General features: G+C 42.5%; 1 protein-coding gene across 2 annotated transcripts in view; it reads right to left on the bottom strand.

Moving 5' to 3' along the window:
• The window catches only part of GPR158 (G protein-coupled receptor 158), a 361,595-nt gene that overhangs the window by 195,239 nt on the left and 144,889 nt on the right, over positions 1 to 21,467 (bottom strand). For both annotated transcript variants that reach the window (XM_073677528.1, XM_073677529.1), the window contains 2 exons: positions 15,206 to 15,311; positions 7,714 to 7,931 (listed from right to left, as the gene is read on the bottom strand). In XM_073677528.1, coding sequence (XP_073533629.1) covers positions 7,714 to 7,931; positions 15,206 to 15,311 — 324 coding nt within the window. The remainder of the gene's footprint in view (positions 1 to 7,713; positions 7,932 to 15,205; positions 15,312 to 21,467) is intronic.

Raw genomic sequence — 21,467 nt, 5'->3', positions numbered from 1 at the left:
AAGGCCCAAAACTGGATAGTACAGCGATTTGACCCGTGGAACTGCGAAACCACACTGGGATGTCGGGCCTACACAAGACTATTTTCAACAGATATATTTTTGTGTCACAACAGTCAGGAGACACTACTGTTTTTCTTTACGGAAAAAATTACCAAAAGCTGAATAATAGAGATTTTTTACCGTGGGATGGCAAAACCACAGTTATTGTTTACTGGGGTATACCACACTTTTTTAAATAGAGATATTTGCGGCTGAACAGTGAGCGACACACTCAAACTGCTTTTTTTTTAGATACCAAAGGCCCAAAACTGGATAGTACAGCGATTTGACCCGTGGAACTGCGAAACCACACTGGGATGTCGGGCCTACACAAGACTATTTTCAACAGATATATTTTTGTGTCACAACAGTCAGGAGACACTACTGTTTTTCTTTACGGAAAAAACTACCATAAGCTGAATAACAGAGATTTTTTACCGTGGGATGGCAAAACCACAGTTATTGTTTACTGGGGTATACCACACTTTTTTAAATAGAGATATTTGCGGCTGAACAGTGAGCGACACACTCAAACTGCTTTTTTTTTAGATACCAAAGGCCCAAAACTGGATAGTACAGCGATTTGACCCGTGGAACTGCGAAAACACACTGGGATGTCGGGCCTACACAAGACTATTTTCAACAGATATATTTTTGTGTCATAACAGTCAGGAGACACTACTGTTTTTCTTTACGGAAAAAACTACCAAAACCTGAATAATAGAGATTTTTTACCGTGGGATGGCAAAACCACAGTTATTGTTTACTGGGGTATACCACACTTTTTTAAATAGAGATATTTGCGGCTGAACAGTGAGCGACACACTCAAACTGTTTTTTTTTTTTTAGATACAAATGGCCCAAAATGGATAATACAGAGGTTTGAACCGTGGAAGTGCAAAACAACACTTCTGTTTCTCTAGCCTACACCAGACTATTTTCAACAGTTATATTTGTGTCTGAAAAATCAGAGACATGCTTTTTTTTTGGGGGGGGGGGGGACACACCAAAAGGTTAATAAGACGGGTATTTGTACAGTGTGAAGGAGGAAAAAAAAGGAGGATTTAGATGAAAAAAAAAGGATTTTTCCTGGCCCCCGACACCTGGTGCTAAGTCCAGCAATTTTAGCAACAGGAGCACACAGGACTGTAATGCAGCGTTTGCTGGTATAACCACTGTGTCTCCTATACAGCCTGCCTGCCTGGTATCTGGGATGGATATTAGTCCTGAAAAGGACTGTTTGTTTGTTCTGGCAGCCTTTACAGACCCTACACTAACTATTTTGCAGTTTATATCTCTCCCTAAATCAGCAGCGCTGTCCCTACACTGTCTAATCCGGAGCGACTGTGTCCAAGATGGCGGCGCCCCGTTTTAAATACTCGAGGTGACGCTGTGCGGCCAGCCAATCACTGTAATGCCCACAACCAACATGGCTGCAGCATTACAGTGACTGGCTGGCAATCCCTGCATGTTCATTGGCTCTGTAAAGAGCACCAAACATGCAGGGCGGAGACCCGAGCTCCCGCCCGAGTAACCCGGAAATGCTCGGTGCTCGCCGAGCATCCCGAGTAGCGTGATGCTCGGGCGAGTACCGAGCAGTGTCGAGCATGTTCGCTCAACACTAGTAGACACCGATAAATAAACACAACCTCTACCACAAAGCATGTTGGTCATGGCACCATGTAGTACATATGATTTATAAAAGGTAGAGGATTGAATGAATTCTGCAAAAACACAAAGCTACAGAATTGCAGCTTAAGGGAAAAATGTATAGTCTGGTACATAAATATGAACTCGCATACCACGGCTAACAGTGTGAGAGCGACTAGCAGCAGCAGAAGTGACGCGCCCCCTGGGCCGTGGGGTACTCGGCAGCCGGGCCGGTCGGTGCTGGGGGATGTCACAGTGGCAGTGACCCGGTCCGTGACCCAGGGCGGTCAATAAAAGGGGAAAAGTAAAAAGGGAATAAAGTTTTTATAGAGATAATGTTCGTGACGCCACCTGTGGTATGCGGCTATATGGGGCTGTCGCTGCGGTGCAGATTCTCTGGAGCTGATGGTGACGCATCAGAGTTGGTTCAGCTCTCCACAGGCAGAGTTTAGCTCCAGGGCAGGATATAGTGATGTTATGAGGTAGATGTTGCTGGTGTTGTGTAGTGCAGGGCTGGTGATGGCGCAGCAATAATTCTAGGACACAGTGGGGTGCAGTCTTCAGATTTTACTCACAGTTATCACGCTGCTCCAGGCTACAACTGCCAACTTATAACCACCCATGTTGTCCTGCGTTCACCAAGGAAGGGGTTCAGCAGCTCTCCCCATTCTATGTTCCTTCCTCAGTCGTCTTCCTGCGCTGGCTCTCACCTTCCTGCCCTGCGCCTCACAATCACTGTCCCAAGCCGGTAGCCTCGGATCTTGTCGGGCGACGTGCAGTCCCCTGGACCCTATGCGGCCACCTTTTCGGCGATGTAATTGTGGTTGTGGGCAGCTGCACCTTGAAAGTACAGTAGCCTCCGGTTATCTAGCTGAGCCTGATTCTTCTCCACTAGTTTAGGGGCCGGTCCCCTCTGCGGCCTGATCCCTCCTCGTCCGTGTAGATTAGGGCGCACGGGTGGCTTCCTGCACTCACCGTGCCCCTAGGATCCCCTGTGTCTCTGGAGCCTTCCCTCTGCTCCCGTCCTCTTCTCTTAGTCTTTCCTCCTAGACCTCTCAGACTAGGCCCTGCTCCTTTCTCCACTCCTCCTGAGCAAAGCTCCTCCAGAGCTCCTGCTCCCAATGCTCTCTCCTCTGAACTCTCTCCACAGACTGACCTAATTCCTTCAAGATGGTTCCCTTCTTATACTCCTACTGAAGGTATACTGATCTACTTCCTCCACCCACACCCACTACATGGTTCCCCCTCTCCCTCTCTTGGTTCCCCCCTTCCAAACAGGGACAGGGCTCAGCAGTGTACGCGTGCATCTTGCCCCGCCTGCTGGTCTGGAATGGTGTAGTGTTGGATGCAGGTGGGTGGGTCCCGGGCAATACTGCCTCCTTACCTGAGAGTGGGGCACCACACCTCTGGGTGAGATGCAGTACCTCTGTGGCGACTGAACCCACAGGGGCGCCACAGAAGCACCTTCATCACCACTGGCATCAGCCATCTGGGCAGTAGTATTACCAAGCACAGGTCATAATTGGCCTCCATTATCTTCAACAAGTTTATTAGTGGGGCAAAATGGAAAGACATATAATATATGGCACATCACTCATCTCAGTTACCTCTGACAGTGACACCATCAATTTGAATCAGTGTTCTTTAAAGAATGTCTGCTTGCCCACAAATGACTAAGAGGTATATATCTTGAGCCGTTTTTTTTCTTTTAATTAAAAAAAACATGAAAAGTCTGTCAGTGAACTGTTATTAAATTGACTTTTGGTTGCTTCCCAGTTACCATCATTTTATGGTGAGGTAATTTTGACTTTACTAAGGCTGTGTTTGCTTTACAGTGGTTGGATACATTTCTATTAGACCTCAGAGTGTTATGCCCATCTTTTCAGGATAATTGGAGTACCTGCCATTTCTGGAAAAATTTGCCAAACCTGTTGTCAGCATGGCAACCATTTTTTCTTTAAAGAGAACCTGTCAGCTCGATTTTGAAAAAATCACAGCTGGAATGGAGCTGTAATACTGATTAAATTGATATCTTTGTTGAAGAAATCTGCTTTGTGGTACTTCTTCAATAATCATTTTAAGTTTTCTGCTAATTAGATTTCGGTGCACAGGGGCCGGACTGTGCACTGGGTCTTCTTCTCCCTGTTTGTGACTCCCCAGTCCCTCCACCTGTCTCTGGTTTGTGAATGACCTGCCTTCTCTTTTTGAAATCTCAGTAGTGATCTGTCATTCAACTACTGGAGGCAGGCAGAGGGGCCGGGAATCACAGACAGGGAGGAGAAGACTCAGTGCACAATCCGGCCCCTGTGCACCAAAATATAATTAGCAGAAAACTTCAATTGGTGATTACAGAAGAACCAAAAAGCGGATTTCTTCACCAAAGGTATAAATTTAACCTGTATTACAGCACCATGACAGCCATGTCTTTACTCTACATTACAAAATCGTGCTGACAGGTTCACTTTAATGCACCTACTGAAGTCAAGGTCCGTGTCATCCGAAACTAGAGTATGCTGCATTTTTCCCCACATTTTTCCAGTCAGGGACTGGAGTAAATTTCTGTCATGGTTTCTGTCACCTTTGTGTAATAAATGATGTTGACATTCTCAGGCACGAATGGCCATGCCCTGTCTGATCTCCACCCGTTTTTCTAAAAGTTGTCGGAGTTGATTGAGACTTGTGTATAACTGTCAAAAGTCAGAACATTATTCACGTTGTGCAAAAATTTTGAGAAATTTCCTGCAGTTTTACACCAAAAAACTTTTTGTATATCAATGAATGCTTTTTGGAGCTAAATAAAGTTATTTGGTGGGACATTGCTTAAACCCTTGGATTATCATCAGAACTGGGGTGAGTATATTCGTTAATTTAAATGATTAAAGAATGTGTCTGTTGTATTTCAAAGAAAGTGTTTGCTCTGTGTCTGTGTGTTTATTTAACTCTTTACTTTACTTTAATTAAGTTTGGTGATGTAATTTATGTGGCAGCTGTGAGCAGCTATTTTTAGCCTAGAAAGGTGCCATTTGCAAGCATGGTCCCTGACCATTAATAACAGCTCACAGCTGTTTTGTTAGCCACTACATCCCCCCCCCATCAGCATTCAGCAGCGCTTTGGACGCAGCGTATTTTTGCAGAGTCCAAAACGCGTTGTTCTAATGCCGCACTTTTGTTGTCGGTACATGCGAATCCATCGCATATAATAACACTTCAATCAGTCAAAAACTGCAGCGGAGACTAGCGAGTCCGGGACAGGAATTGACCTGCTGCGGGTGAATTTGGGTACGTCGCCACGATTAGGAGCCGCTGCAGGTTTGACACTGTGTGTTTACATGCGTGCATCAGAGGCTGCGGATCACCTGCGGACACTGACATGCGGCGCGTCTTTCAGGACCACAGCATGTCAAGTTCTCTTGCGGAGTCGCTAGTCTCTGCAATAGAAATTTGACTACTAGAATGTATTGAATGCGGTAAATACGCATGGTTCAGTGAACACATGTGGATTTACCAGCGTTCCATAGAATGCAACGTTTTGGACCCCAGAGAGGGGGACCACAGAAAAAAATTGACGTGGAGTCCCCCTATAAAATCTAACTAGAAAAGGCTAAACAGACAGCTGTGGGCTGATATTAATAGCAGGGAAGGGGCCATGAATACTAGCCCCCTTTGTGGCTATTAATATCACCCCTCAGCAGTCCCAGAAATGGCGTATCCATAAGATGCGCCAAATCTGGTGCTTAGCTTCCGCTCTTCCCATTGCCTTGCAGCGGTGGCGAGTGGGGTAATGGGGTTGGGGTTCAAGTCAGCCTTGTATTGGCGGCTGACGTGAAGTCTCAGCTGATCGCTCACGTGACTGCAGGTCCTGGCAGCGCAGTACACTTCTGGGTAGCGAGCGCGCTCTCCGCAGTGTACCGCCGGCCGCCGGGAGTAGAACATCGCTGTGGACCAGCACCAGGAGGACACTGGGGGGCGCCGGACAGGTGAGCATAGTGGTTGTTTTTTTTTTAATTCTTACTTTTTTTTTTCTTTTTTTACTACCGCGGGCACGCCGGCTTGGCAGAGCAGTAACTGCTTCCCCCAGCTGATCCGCTCTCGTTGTTATCAGCGGGAGCGGTGGTCGGATGAGAGGAGTAGTAGTCTTTCTCGCCCGACCTGTGTACCACCCATATCGGGTTTCTGCCGCAAATTCACAGCTATTGGCTTTAATTGAAAAGCAGCAAATCCGCAAGTATAATTATTATACCTGCGGATTTGCTGCGGTTCAATTCAAGTCAATGGGCGCGAATTTGTGGCGGAAACGCCAGAACAATGGTCACGTTGCGTTTTTTTCCGCAATGGTAATCCTGAGGGAAAATTTCTGCATCATGTGCCCACCACATCAGGATACCATTACTATAGCTGGCAGACCTATTAACAATAGTTTTCGTAGCGTTTCCGCGGTGGAAAAACCGTCACAGAAATGCAGTAAAAACGCTTCGTGTGCACATAGCCTAATATTATATTTTCAAGAAAGGCATCTAGACTCTTCTTTAAGTTTAGTACTCAATCAACCATTACAACATCATGTCGCAGAGAGTTCCATAGTCTAATTGGTCATACAGTAAAAAATCCATAGTCTCGCTGCTCTTTCAGTCAAGAATCCATAGTCTCACTGCTCTTACAGTAAAGAATCCGTAGTCTCACTGCTCTTACAGTAAAGAATCTGTAGTCTCACTGCTCTTACAGTAAAGAATCCGTAGCCTCACTGTTCGTTCTTACAGTAAAGAATCCATAGTCTCACTGCTCTTACAGTAAAGAATCCATAGTCTCACTGCTCTTACAGTAAAGAATCTGTAGTCTCACTGCTCTTACAGTAAAGAATCCGTAGCCTCACTGTTCGTTCTTACAGTAAAGAATCCATAGTCTCACTGCTCTTACAGTAAAGAATCCATAGTCTCACTGCTCTTACAGTAAAGAATCTGTAGTCTCACTGCTCTTACAGTAAAGAATCCATAGTCTCACTGCTCTTACAGTAAAGAATTCATAGTCTCACTGCTCTTACAGTAAAGAATCCATAGTCTCACTGTTCTTACAGTAAAGAATCCATAGTCTCACTGCTCTCACAGTAAAGAATCTGTAGTCTCGCTGCTCTCACAGTAAAGAATCTGTAGTCTCGCTGCTCTTACAGTAAAGAATACGTAGTCTCACTGCTCTCACAGTAAAGAATCTGTAGTCTCACTGTTCGTTCTTACAGTAAATAATCCATAGTCTCACTGTTCTTACAGTAAAGAATCCGTAGTCTCACTGCTCTCACAGTAAAGAATCTGCAAATGTGATTATAATTAAACCTTCTTCCCTCTATATGTAGAAGATGCCCCCTTGCCCCGTCGCAGGCCTAGGTGTAAAAAGATTATTATACAGATCTCTGTACTGTCTCCTCAAATATGTAAATGGTAATAAGATCACCCTAAGCCTTAATTTTTCAAATAAATAACCCCAAATTTGATAAGCTATCTTGGTTCCCTTAATAACCTATTAATAAGCTCTTCTCTGTACCTGCTCTAGTTCAGCTATGTCCTTCTCATACACCGGAGACCAATACTGTACACAGTTTTCTAAGTGTGGTCGCACTAGTGACTTGTAGAAGGCAAAACCATGTTCTCGTCATGAGCATCTCTGCCTCTTTTAATGCATCCCATTATTTTATTATACCTTGGCAGCAGCTGCCTGGCACTGGTCACTAAAGTTAAATTAACTCGTGTGGGCAACGACTCCAACTAATTTGAAATTTGAAGGATGTGAATGTATATGCATTTACAAGAGACTTGACTCTTTCATTGCTCGGTATCCTAAGTTTCACAATGCAATCAATGTGACATAATGCCATAAAACAAAATAACGTATATGCACTAAAAACATTTAGAAAACTGCAAAAAAACGGTTGCATGTAGAATATATTAACTCCCCCAGAAATCCTATCTGGGAACCTTCTAGTCGAATGAATATCCAGCACGAGCTGCAGCTATCAGAACCAGTAGAGGTGTTTACCTTTGCTCGACGGAAATGATAGACCACGAGCATGCTTATGAAGTTTAGCAGCATGCAGAAAGCCTGGAACGAGATGACAGCAATCCGCAGATACTTGTCCTCCTGCGCATAGCAGGGTGCATCAGCCGTACAGTATGAACAATCTTCCCTGCAGGGTAGACACTTATATTCCTCTTCAGATATTTCTACTCTAGAAAACTGGTTCTCTTCACTCTGCCCTATAGGGGATGAAAAAAAAATAATGCAAATAGTATGCAAAAGACATGAAATAATTAAGAACATCTACAAAAGTTAACAAATGGAAAAAAAACATTGGTTTGGTCCAAAGCAAATAAATGCTTAAAAAATGATGCATCTACAGTACAGACCAAAAGTTTGGACACACCTTCTCATTTAAAGATTGTTCTGTATTTTCATGACTATGAAAATTGTACATTCACACTGAAGGCATCAAAACTATGAATTAACACAAGTGGCATTATATACTTAACAAAAAAGTGTGAAACAACTGAAAATAGGTCTTATATTCTAGGTTCTTCAAAGTAGCCACCTTTTGCTTTGATGACTGCTTTGCACACTCTTGGCATTCTCTTGATGAGCTTCAAGAGGTAGTCACCGGAAATTGTTTTCACTTCACAGGTGTGCCCTGTCAGGTTTAATAAGTGGGATTTCTTGCCTTATAAATGGGGTTGGGACCATCAGTTGTGTTGTGCAGAAGTCTGGTGGATACACAGCTGATAGTCCTACTGAATAGACTGTTAGAATTTGTATTATGGCAAGAAAAAAGCAGCTAAGTAAAGAAAAACGAGTGGTCATCATTACTTTAAGAAATGAAGGTCAGTCAGTGCTAAAAATTGGGAAAACTTTGAAAGTGTCCCCAAGTGCAGTTGCAAAAACCATCAAGCGCTACAAAGAAACTGGCTCACATGAGGACCGTCCCAGGAAAGGAAGACCAAGAGTCACCTCTGCTTCTGAGGATAAGTTCATCCGAGTCACCAGCCTCAGAAATCGCAGGTTAACAGCAGCTCAGATTAGAGACCAGGTCAATGCCACACAGAGTTCTAGCAGCAGACACATCTCTTCAACAACTGTTAAGAGGAGACTTTGTGCAGCAGGTCTTCATGGTAAAATAGCTGCTAGGAAACCACTGCTAAGGACAGGCAACGAGCAGAAGAGACTTGTTTGGGCTAAAGAACACAAGGAATGGACATTAGACCAGTGGAAATCTGTGCTTTGGTCTGATGAGTCCAAATTTGAGATCTTTGGTTCCAACCACCGTGTCTTTGTGTGATGCAGAAAAGGTGAACGGATGGACTCTACATGCCTGGTTCCCACCGTGAAGCATGGAGGAGGAGGTGTGATGGTGTGGGGGTGCTTTGCTGGTGACACTGTTGGGGATTTATTCAAAATTGAATTCATACTGAACCAGCATGGCTACCACAGCATCTTGCAGCGGCATGCTATTCCATCCGGTTTGCGTTTAGTTGGACCATCATTTATTTTTCAACAGGACAATGACCCCAAACACACCTCCAGGCTGTGTAAGGGCTATTTGACCAAGAAGGAGAGTGATGGGGTGCTACGCCAGATGACCTGGCCTCCACAGTCACCAGACCTGAACCCAATCGAGATGGTTTGGGGTGAGCTGCACCGCAGAGTGAAAGCAAAAGGGCCAACAAGTGCTAAGCATCTCTGGGAACTCCTTCAAGATTGTTGGAAGACCATTTCCGGTGACTACCTCTTGAAGCTCATCAAGAGAATGCCAAGAGTTTGCAAAGCAGTCATCAAAGCAAAAGGTGGCTACTTTGAAGAACCTAGTATATAAGACATATTTTCAGTAGTTTCACACTTTTTTGTTAAGTATATAATTCCACATGTGTTAATTCATAGTTTTGATGCCTTAAGTGTGAATGTACAATTTTCATGGTCTGTACTGTACCTATATGGGTAACATATAGTAACTAAACATTCACATTTTCTTTGCTAATTCTATGCTAACTCTTATGATACTCTTTAACCCCTTCATTTCACAGCCAATTTCCGTTTTTGCCTTTCTGTTTTTTCCTCCCCTTCTTCTCAGAGCTATAACTCTTATTTTTCGGTCCACATAGACAAATCAGGGCTTGTTTTTTTGCAGGACGAGTTGTACTTTTGAATTACACCATTCATTTTACCACCTAGCGTACACGAAAACAATTCCAAGTGTGGTGAAATTGTGAAAAAAACAAAACAGAATTCTGACATTGTTTTTTAGGAATTGTTTTACGGTGTACATTTTGTGGTAAGATGGCCCTTGCAATATAATTTTTCTCATCAATACGGTTTCGGCGATACCAAACGTGTCAAGTTCTTTTATTATTTTAGTGGTGATAAAAATCAGAGGATTGCAAAAATAAAATGGGGGGGCTGTGTCAACATTTTCTGAGACGTGTAACATTTTTATTTTTAGGCCGATGGAGCTGTGTGATAGCTTATTTTTTGCGGGGCACTATTTGAGATAGACGTGACTTTTTGATCGCATTTTAAAGCATTTTTTGTGGTATTGTGGCGACCAAAAAAATTAAATTTTGCCATTCTTAGACTTTTCCGTGTACGGTGTTTACTGATTGGGTTAATTGTTTTACTATTTTGATAGTTCGGACTTTCCTGAACGCGGTGATATGACATATGTGTATTTTTTTTATACCTTTATTTACTATGGGGTGAAAAATGGGTGATTTGAACTTTTAATTTTATTTTATTTTTTTCAGATTTTGTAAAACTTTTTTTTTTTTTTACTTTTTACTGCTCTTGTTAGTCCCCTTAGGGGACTTGAAAATGTGATCATCGAATTTCTTGTGCTATATGCAGCGATGCCACAGCATCGCTGCATATAGCAGAAATTACAGTCTCCTTCGAAGCCCGGCCTCAGGCAGGGTTTAAAAGGAGATCTGTAATGAAAAGCATGGGCGGAGGTAATGGAATGCGCGCAAGTTGGCCCGTGTTAAATGCCGCTTTCAGAGATTGACAGCGGTATTTAACAAGTTAACAATCAAGGGTGAAACTCCACCGATCCTATATTGATGGTTTATGCTAAGGATTCTACAGTAATAATATTCAGATCTTACATGAGCTTCCTGAGTTGCTGTTCATATTTGTAAATCATTGAGGCAAGCGATTGGCTGCAGCGGTCAGGTGTGGTAGCTGGCACATCATCTTGCAGCCAAGTAACCAGTTTCTGTTGAGGAAGACTGAATGGCAGCAGGACATCTTTTTTTTAATTCAAAGCATATATTTTGGGCTAAAAAAATCATTTTTGCGTTTGTCTTTTGTTAAAAATATTGTACAGATGGGCTTATACAAGCTTCATATTTTCCAACACATTGCTGGCTGTAGAATGAGTTATCTGAGAGTTTGTCAGTGGCAGGAAAATCTGAAAATCTTTTATCTGCCTTGATTCTTATCTCCTCTGTGCTGATTTGTCACCTAAGACCACCAAAAAATTGACCCTGTGAGAACGCTAATTTATGTGGTCTTTATTCAGATGAGAGGAGCTCAAAAGAAATACGGTAAGATAGATAAAAGTATTGTAAACTCCAATAGGTGGCGCTATAGAGTACAAGTCCTCTTTTTCTCTGAAGAGGCAATTTGCATTGTAAACTTCTGTCACTGACAGATTCTCAGTTAACTCATTCAGTAGCCAGCAATGTGTAGGGAAACAAAAACCTGTAAAATCCAAACAGTGCAAGATTTTTAATTAAACCCAATTGGAAAAATATTTTTTATCCTAAAATGCATTCATTTAATTTAAAAAAAATGCCCCAAAGATACCCATATTATTTAACTTACGTCATGTTACATCTCCTCGGACAAATTTATCAGAAACTTGGAAAACCCCACTAAGTTTTTTCGGAATTTTAATTTTTTAATTAATAATTAATTCCTACATATTTTTAGTATTATCTGATCCCCCATAGGTCCATTTGGACAGACAGTTGACTTCTCCAGCCAATCATTGGCTGCAGCGGTGATGTCTTGGTCACTGCTGCAGTCAGTGATTGGCTTCAACAGTCATATGTCCATCAGGAAGTACAAAGACTACTGAAAGGCTTAGGATTATTACTATTACTATTAGGAAATTAGCACTATATAAAAAACTGGAACCGTCACAGGGTCAACTCGAAAAAAATAATATCAAGAACAGGCTACTTCCAACCTGTTGACAGGTTCGCTTTAACAAAGACATTCATTTTAATGCCTATAAAAATTACATCCTGGCCAGATTAAAGGCCTTTTTGTAAGAAAGTGAGCCTAGCGATCATCTCATCTTTGCTTCTTAAACTTTTTTGCCACCTGCAAATTTTTTCTACAGTGGCCTCTGCAGGACAAAGGAGGTATTACATGCATGTATACGAGTGAATGGCTCTAAAATCTCAATATGCAACCCTTTTCACTTTTTTCTCTGTGTAGGATCACTCGTCTAGGTATGGCTGTTGCATTCTGATGCGTTTTCATTCGTGTATATTATTAGGCTATGATCTCTGATTTTTATGTATATATTTATTAATCTTCGTAATCTGAATTTTTTAATTGGATTACTAGACATCAGTGCCTTAATACTATTCTAGATCTGCTTTAGTAATTAATACGATGATGTGGGAAAAGTGATAAGTATGGGGCTGCCATTAGCGTTAACCTTTAATAGACTCCACAGAACAATGGGAGGAACAAGCTTCGGTTCTTTGAGTAAGGTCGTTAAAGAACTGTCATTATGGAAGCTGGCAATATCGCTCGTTCATATAATGCAGGTTTTATAGAAGTTATTATTGATGCATGGGATTTACTTTGAACTGTGACTTCTGTATTTAAAGAAATCATTATTTCATTCATCCTGCAATAAATGTCAGTGTCTCTAATGGTAGCTACAATAATGGAAAGCTGTCTCTTTTATTGTTAAGTTATGAGACAACACCATCAGCATGTGTGCAAGACCGAGCCATCCTACAATCAATGCTGAGTCTCTTGGTACAATCACTTACATCAGGGGCTAGTCGGGCAAGAGCCTAGGGAGCTGGGTGCAGTAAAACTTTATATTTTGCCTTGGCAAGGCAGTATACCTAGACTAAAACTGAGCTGCAGTACCAGGCATATCCACTATGAGGTGTAGTGAGCTGTGCCTGGTACACCATGAATCCAGTGTTTCAGCCAGATGATTGGTGGAGGTGCTAGAAGTCAACCCCCTTACCCAGCCAATCTGATATTGATGACTTATCAAAGTCCTTGAAAACACCCTGGTGTAAAAAAAAAAGTCACAAAATTTGAAGCAAAAGATCATTTGGACCTTATTTCGCCATCCTACAGTGCTGGCCAAAAGTATTGGCACCCCTGCAATTCTGTCAGATAATACTCAGTTTCTTCCTGAAAATGATTGCAATCACAAATTCTTTGGTCTTATTCTCTTCATTTAATTTGCTTGCAAGGAAAAAACACAAAAGAGAATGAAGCAAAAATCAAATCATTGATCATTTCACACAAAACTCCAAAAAAGGGCCGGACAAAAGTATTGGCACCCTCAGCCTAATACTGCCTAATACTTGGTTGCACAACCTTTAGCCAAAATAACTGCGAACAACCGCTTCCGGTAACCATCAATGAGTTTCTTACAATGCTCTGCTGGAATTGTAGACCATTCTTCTTTGGCAAACTGCTCCAGGTCCCTGATATTTGAAGGGAGCCTTCTCCAAACTGCCATTTTGAGATCTCTCCACAGGTGTTCTCTGGGATTCAGGTCTGGACTCATTGCTGGCCACCTTAGAAGTCTCCAGTGCTTTCTCTCAAACCATTTTATAGTGCTTTTGGAAGTGTGTTTTGGGTCATTGTCCTGCTGGAAGACCCATGACCTCTGAGGGAGACCCAGCTTTCTCACACTGGGCCCTACATTATGCTGCAAAATTTGTTGGTAGTCTTCAAACTTCATAATGCCATGCACACGGTCAAGCAGTCCAGTGCCAGGGGCAGCAAAGCAACCCCAAAACATCAGGGAACCTCCGCCATGTTTGACTGTAGGGACCGTGTTCTTTTCTTTGAATGCCTCTTTTTTTCCTGTACACTCTATGTTGATGCTTTTTGCCAAAAAGCTCTACTTTTGTCTCATCTGACCAGAGAACATTCTTCCAAAACGTTTTAGGCTTTCTCAGGTAAGTTTTGGCAAACTCCAGCCTGGCTTTTTTATGTCTCGGGGTAAGAAGTGGGGTCTTCCTGGGTATCCTACCATACAGTCCCTTTTCATTCAGACGTCGACGGATAGTACGGGTTGACACTGTTGTACCCTCGGACTGCAGGGCAGCTTGAACTTGTTTGGATGTTAGTCGAGGTTCTTTATCCACCATCCGCACAATCTTGCGTTGAAATCTCTCATCAATTTTTCTTTTCCGTCCACATCTAGGGAGGTTAGCCACAGTGCCATGGGCTTTAAACTTCTTGATGACACTGCGCACGGAAGACACAGGAACATTCAGGTCTTTGGAGATGGACTTGTAGCCTTGAGATTGCTCATGCTTCCTCACAATTTGGTTTCTCAAGTCCTCAGACAGTTCTTTGGTCTTCTTTCTTTTCTCCATGCTCAATGTGGTACACACAAGGACACAGGACAGAGGTTGAGTCAACTTTAATCCATGTTAACTGGCTGCAAGTGTGATTTAGTTATTGCCAACACCTGTTAGGTGCCACAGGTAAGTTACAGGTGCTGTTAATTACACGAATTAGAGAAGCATCACGTGATTTTTCAAAGGGTGCCAATACTTTTGTCCACCCCCTTTTTTAGGTTTGGTGTGGAATTATATCCAATTTGACTTTAGGACAATTATTTTTGTGTTTTTTTCATTGAAGACAAATTAAATGAAGATAATAATGCCAAACAATTTGTGATTGCAATCATTTTCAGGAAGAAACTGAGTATTATCTGACAGAATTGCAGGGGTGCCAATACTTTTGGCCAGCACTGTATAACACTTTTTTGAAAGTGGGTGGGATTTTGCAAAAAATTGTCCCAAGTTTACTGGCATAAATTCTAGCTAAAATCTAAGCCAGTAGATGTCATTTTTTGGCCCAAAGATTTATTAAGGGGAGTATGCCTCTAATTCTAACTCCAATGGGTTTCTAGACTGGGGCATGAAATTACAGTCTTGGTGAATTCCCCTTTATCCGCATTCATAGCTTTCTTTGGTAAAAATAAATATTTGCTGCCCTCCTTAAAAAAAAAATTCCCTTAAATAATATTATTTTAATAATTACTTTAATGTAATATCATTCAAAATATGCCAAAATACTATATATTCAGGTTCCCATGGAGAACAATAGATGACAAAACAATGGGCTAAACCTATTTAAGTGATTATATAATTATAAAGTTGCAGACCACTGGGGATTTACTGTATAACCCTGACAAGGATAAAAAGGCGTCCTGCATTATTAATGGCACTACTTTTTTCATGCTCAACCAAAAGGCACTTACTTTGAAAGCCATTCTCTGAAAAGATGTCAAGAGGATGATAAAATCCAGGCTTGCAAATGCATTTGTAGGCTCCGAGAACAAATCCAAGGCCCTTAATTGGTATACACTGGAATAAAGAAAACAAGCAATGTAATGTATGTAGACTTGGAGGGGCTTCAAATAACAACAGGTCAGCAACTTCTTACATATATATGTCTCATAGTCAACGGTTTGACTGTACAAGATAATCCTGAGAACCTGAGAAGACTGACATGATGCTAATTCAAGTGTATATGTAAGTTATTTTATGAATATGGACAATGAATATAGATAAATATATATAAAGGTATATATACAGTACAGACCAAAAGTTTGGACACACCTTCTCATTTAACCCCTTTGCAACCTTGGGTTTTGTCGTTTTTGCTTCTTCGTTTTTTGCTCCCCTTGTTCCCAGAGCCATAGCGTCTTTATTTTTTGGACAATATGGCCGTGTGAGGGCTTATTTTTTGTGGGACAAGTTGTACTTTTCAACGCCATTACTAGTTTTACCATATCGTGTACGGGAAAACGGTAAAAAAATTCAAAGTGCTGTAAAATTGCAAAAAAAGTGCAATACCACAGTTGTTTTTTTTTTTTTTTTTTTACCACGTTCACTGATTGCTAAAACTGACTTGCCATTCTTATTCTCCAGGTCATTACAAGTTCGTAGACACCAAACATGTATAGGTTATTTTATATTTAAGTGGTGAAAAAAAATTTCAAAATTTGTTAAAAAAAATAAAAAAAAATAGCGCCATTTTCCGAGACCTGTAGCGTCTCCATTTTTCGGGATCTGGGGCTGGATGAGGGCTTATTTTTTGCGCGCTGGGCTGACGTTTTTATTGATAACATTTTGGGGTAGATCCGATGTTTTGATCGCCCGTTATTGCATTTTATTGCAATTTTGCGGCGACCAAAAAACGTAATTCTGGCGTTTAGAATTTTTTTCTCGTTGCACCGTTTACCAATCGGATTAATTCTTTTTTCATATTGATAGATCGGGCGATTCTGAACGCGGCGATACCAAATATGTGTGTGTGAGGTTTTTTTTTTTATATTTTATTTTGAATGGGATGAAAGGGGGGTGACTTAAACTTTTATATTTTTTTTATTTTTTTTATATTTTTAAAAACATTTTTTTTCACTTACTGCATGCTTCAATAGTCTCCATAGGAGACTAGAAGCAGCAGTTGTCTGATCGTCTCTGCTACATACAGGGGACCAGCAGATCCCCTGCATATAGCAGAAATGGTCCTGTGCTATGAGCGCCGACCACTAGGTGGCGCTCATAGCGACGAGATCATGACAACCACAGGCGTCTGCTGCAGACCCTGGGTTGTCATGCACGCCCATCAGTGACCCGCGATCACGTGACGGGGTCGCCAGTGGGCGGGGCTTATGGCGCGCAACCCGGAAGCGCGCGTTAAATGTCGCTGTCGGAGATTGACAGCGGCATTTAACATGTTAACAGCCGCGGGTGGATCGCGATTCCACCCGCGGCTGTTGCGGGCACATGTCAGCTGACATGTGCTCGGTTCAGTGCGGGCTCAGCGCCGGAGCCCTCACTGAACCGGGGGTACGCAAATGTGCGTACTAATACGGCAAGGGTTGGAAAGGGGTTAAAGATTTTTCTGTATTTTCATGACTATGAAAATTGTATGACGCGCCCCCTGGGCCGTGGGGCACCCGGAGCCGGGCCTTGTAGATGCTGGGGTTGTAGTCACCGTGGCGGCAACCCGGTCCGTGACCCAGGGCGGTCAAACCAGGGTAGTCTATGTGTATAGGTTATATATAGTCCAACTACGCCACCTGTGGAGTGCGGTTATTGGGAACCGCCGCTGCGGAGCAGTCTGCTGAAGCTGATGGTATGTGCAGCAAGGTGATGTAACTCCCCACAGGAAGAGTGGAGCTTCAGGGCAGCATGTATGGATGATGGTGGTTATAGTGCAGGTAGTCAGTAATGACACGGAGTCAGATAGTGCAGTCCCAGGTCTTTTACTGACAATTGTAGCAGTTCCAGATACAGGGCCAGTGTAGGGGCCCACGGCGTCTTGTGTTCACGCAGTGAGGGGCTCGGTCGACCCTCAGGTAACTCCGGAGCATGTTACAGGACCCCCTTCTGTGTGTCCTCTCTCTGGCCTGCTCCCTGCACCTCACACCAAGTAGCACTTCTATCCGGTGTCCTCGGGCCTTGGCGGGCGACGTGTGTTCCGTCCCCTGGGTCCTATGCCGCTACCTTCTTACTGTACTGGTGTGGACTTGTGGCCTGCAGTATTTGAAATGCTGCAGCCTCCGGTTTCCTAGTTGGGCCTTGTAGCTCTGTGCTAGTTGAGGGACCGCTTCCCCTTTTCTGGCCTGACCCCTCTACCTCCTAGTAGCGCGGGCATACAGGTGGCTTGCTGCACGGCCCATACCCCTAGTAGGGTCCCTTCACTCCTCATTCCTGGAGCCGTCCTGCTCCCTCTCCTCTCAGACTTGGGCCTCAGTCCTAGGCCCGCCTCCGGAGCAGAGCTCGTGCAGAGCCGCAGCTCCTGTCACCTTCCTCCTCTCACTGTCTGACTGGAACTCCACCCTGATCTAAGATGGTGTCTAGTTTTTATACAGCTTCCTTTCAAGTGCTCCCAGGATCTACGTCCTCCACCCTATCCACTACATAGTTCCCCCTCTCTAAGTGGTTCCTCCCCACTCCAGCCAGGGATCAGGGACTGTGCTCTCCCGTAGGAGCAATCTCGCCCTGTCCCCCGGAAATGTGGTGCAGTGAATGCAGGTGTTAGGGTCCTGAGCCATACTCCTTCCTTACCTGAGAGTGAGATACCACACCTCTGGATGAGAGGCAATACCTCTGTGGCGACCGAACCCTCAGGGGCGCCACATGTACATTCACACTGAAGGCATCAAAACTATGAATTAACACATGTGGAATTATATACTTAACAAAAAAGTGTGAAACAACTGAAAATATGTCTTATATTCTAGGTTCTTCAAAGTAGCCAACTTTTGCATTTGATGACTGCTTTGCACACTCTTGGCATTCTCTTGATGAGCTTCAAGTGGTAGTCACCGGAAATGGTTTTCACTTCACAGGTGTGCCCTGTCAGGTTTAATAAGTGGGATTTCTTGCCTTATAAATGGGGTTATGACCATCAGTTGTGTTGTGCAGAAGTCTGGTGGATACACAGCTGATAGTCCTACTGAATAAACTGTTAGAATTTGTATTATGGCAAGAAAAAAGCAGCTAAGTCAAGAAAAACGAGTGGCCATCATTACTTTAAGAAATGAAGGTCAGTCAGTCCGAAAAATTGGGAAATCTTTGAAAGTGTCCCCAAGTGCAGTTGCAAAAACCATCAAGTGCTACAAAGAAACTGGCTCACATGAGGACTGCCCCAGGAAAGGAAGACCAAGAGTCACTTCTCCTTCTGAGGATAAGTTTATCCGATTCACCAGCCTCAGAAATCGCAGGTTAGCAGCAGCTCAGATTAGAGACCAGGTCAATGCCACACAGAGTTCTAGCAGCAGACACATCTCTTCAACAACTGTTAAGAGGAGACTTTGTGCAGCAGGCCTTCATGGTAAAATAGCTGCTAGGAAACCACTGCTAAGGACAGGCTACAAGCAGAAGAGACTTGTTTGGGCTAAAGAACACAAGGAATGGACATTAGACCAGTGGAAATCTATGCTTTGGTCTGATGAGTCCAAATTTGAGATCTTTGGTTCCAACCACCGTGTCTTTGTGCGACGCAGAAAAGGTGAACGGATGGATTCTACATGCCTGGTTCCCACCGTGAAGCATGGAGGAGGAGGTGTGATGGTGTAGGGGTGCTTTGCTGGTGACACTGTTGGGGATTTATTCAAAATTGAAGGCATACTGAACCAGCATGGCTACCACAGCATGCTATTCCATCCGGTTTGCGTTTAGTTGGACCATCATTTATTTTTCAACAGGATAATGACCCCAAACACACCTCCAGGCTGTGTAAGGGCCATTTGACCAAGAGGGAGAGTGATGGGGTGCTACGCCAGATGACCTGGACTCCACAGTCACCAGACCTGAACCCAATCGAGATGGTTTGGGGTGAGCTGGACCGCAGAGTGAAGGCAAAAGGGCCAACAAGTGATAAGCATCTCTGGGAACTCCTTCAAGATTGTTGGAAGACCATTTCCGGTGACTACCACTTGAAGCTCATCAAGAGAATGCCAAGAGTGTGCAAAGCAGTCATCAAAGCAAAAGGTGGCTACTTTGAAGAACCTAGAATATAAGACATATTTTCAGTTGTTTCACACTTTTTTGTTAAGTATATAATTCCACATGTGTTAATTCATAGTTTTGATGCCTTCAGTGTGAATGTACAATTTTCATACTCATGAAAATACAGAAAAATCTTTAAATGAGAAGGTGTGTCCAAACTTTTGGTCTGTACTGTATGTGTGTATATATATAGTATTGAGCAAAAGTTTTAGGCTGGTGCGGAAAAAATGCTCCAAAAAAATACTGGTTTCAAAAATAGATTGTTAATTTTTTATCAATTAACAAATGTAAAATGATTGAACAAAAGAGAAATTTAAACCAATATGTGGTATGACCGCCCTTTGTCTCAAAAACAGCATCTATTCTTTAAGGTACACTTGCATGTATGGGATTTTAATCAGGTGTATGAGTAACAAATTGTATCAAACAGGTGATAATGATCATCATTTTCATATGTAGGTTGAAACACAGTAGTTAACTGAAACAGTTGTGTAGGAGGCTGGGTGAGGAATAGTTAAATTCTGCTACAAATGTGAGGTTGTGGAAGACAGTATCATTTCATAAACCATGTCAAGATTGAGCACAGCAACAAGACACAAGGTAGTTATACTGCATCAGCAAGGTCTCTCAGGCAAAGATTTCAAAGCAGACTGCATTTGAAGATGTACTGTTGAAGATCTTCTGAAGAAATGGGCAATGTTGAAGTAGACGCAAAGGTCACCCAAGAAAATTTAGTGCAGCAGATGAAAGACATATACGTTTTACTTCCTTTCTAAACTGAAAGATGTCCAGCAGTGCCATCAGCTCAGAACTGACAAAACCACTGGGATCTAGCTACATCCTTCTACTGTTCAGAGAAGTCTGGCCAGAAGAGGTCTTCATTTTGGAATTGCAGCCATAGAAAACATATTTTCTACACATGGAAAGAAGACCAAGTGACTCAACTATGCACAAGAAACATAGGAAGTGGGTTGCAGAAAAAAATGGCAGCAGGTGCTCTGGGGTGATAAGTCAAAATATAAAATGTTTGTATGTAACAAAAGGCAGTTTGTTCACTAAATGCCTGGAGAGTGTCACAATAATGAATGCCTGCAGGAACAGTGAAGCATGGTTAAGGGTCCTTGCAAGTTTGGAGGCTTCATTTCAGCAAATGGAGTTAGGATTTGGTCAAAGTTAATGGTGTCCTCAATGCTGAGAAATACAGGCATACAGGCAGGTACTTATCTATCATACAATATCATCAGGGAGGCATCTGATTTGCTACAATTTTATTCTGCGGAAGGACAACAAACCCAAACATACAGTCAATGTCATTAAGAACTATCTTCAGCATAAAGAACATCAAAGAGTCCTGGAAGTGACAATATGGCCCCACAGAGCCCGGATCTCAACATCGAGTCTGTCTAGGATTACATGAAAAGACAGAAGGATTTGCACAAGCGACATCCACAGAAGATCTGTGGTTAGTTCTCCAAGATGCTTGGAACAACCTCCCTGCTTAGTTCCTTCAAAAACTGTATGCAAGTACTTAGGAGAATTGAATAAGGCAAATAGTGGTCACAACAAATATTAGATTTATATTTATATTTTTTTTAATTCACTTTGAAAAATTTTAATTGATAAAAAAAAATTATTAACCCTTCTATTAATTAAATCAGTCTTTGCTGCATTTTTTTTCTGCAAAAAAATACAAAAAGGTGTCAATTCAGCTTATCATTCCTATATTAGAGATAAGTTTCCAATTAAACTTTCAGAGCAGACAGTCTGGGGTCTGGGTGTGGAGCACGGAACATGCACTGGTCTGGCTTTCAGGGTAAATAGCTCTCAATCGTCCAACACCAAAGGAAGGAAGTTAAAACTTAACCTTTAATCATATAGGATAAAAAAAAATTGGCAGTGTGTGCAATGTTTATGTTGAAAAAAAACATAAAGCTTACACGTGTTTGGTAGAAAAACCCTTTGGATTAAGGCCACATTCACACGTTCAGTATTTTA

The sequence above is a fragment of the Phyllobates terribilis genome, unplaced genomic scaffold (assembly GCF_046119375.1).
Source record: "Phyllobates terribilis strain yellow unplaced genomic scaffold, ASM4611937v1 Scaffold_4__5_contigs__length_816908805, whole genome shotgun sequence".
Lineage (NCBI taxonomy): Eukaryota > Metazoa > Chordata > Amphibia > Anura > Dendrobatidae > Phyllobates > Phyllobates terribilis.
Note: the sequence above shows the minus strand (reverse complement) of the source record. Positions and strands in the feature narration are given on the sequence as shown.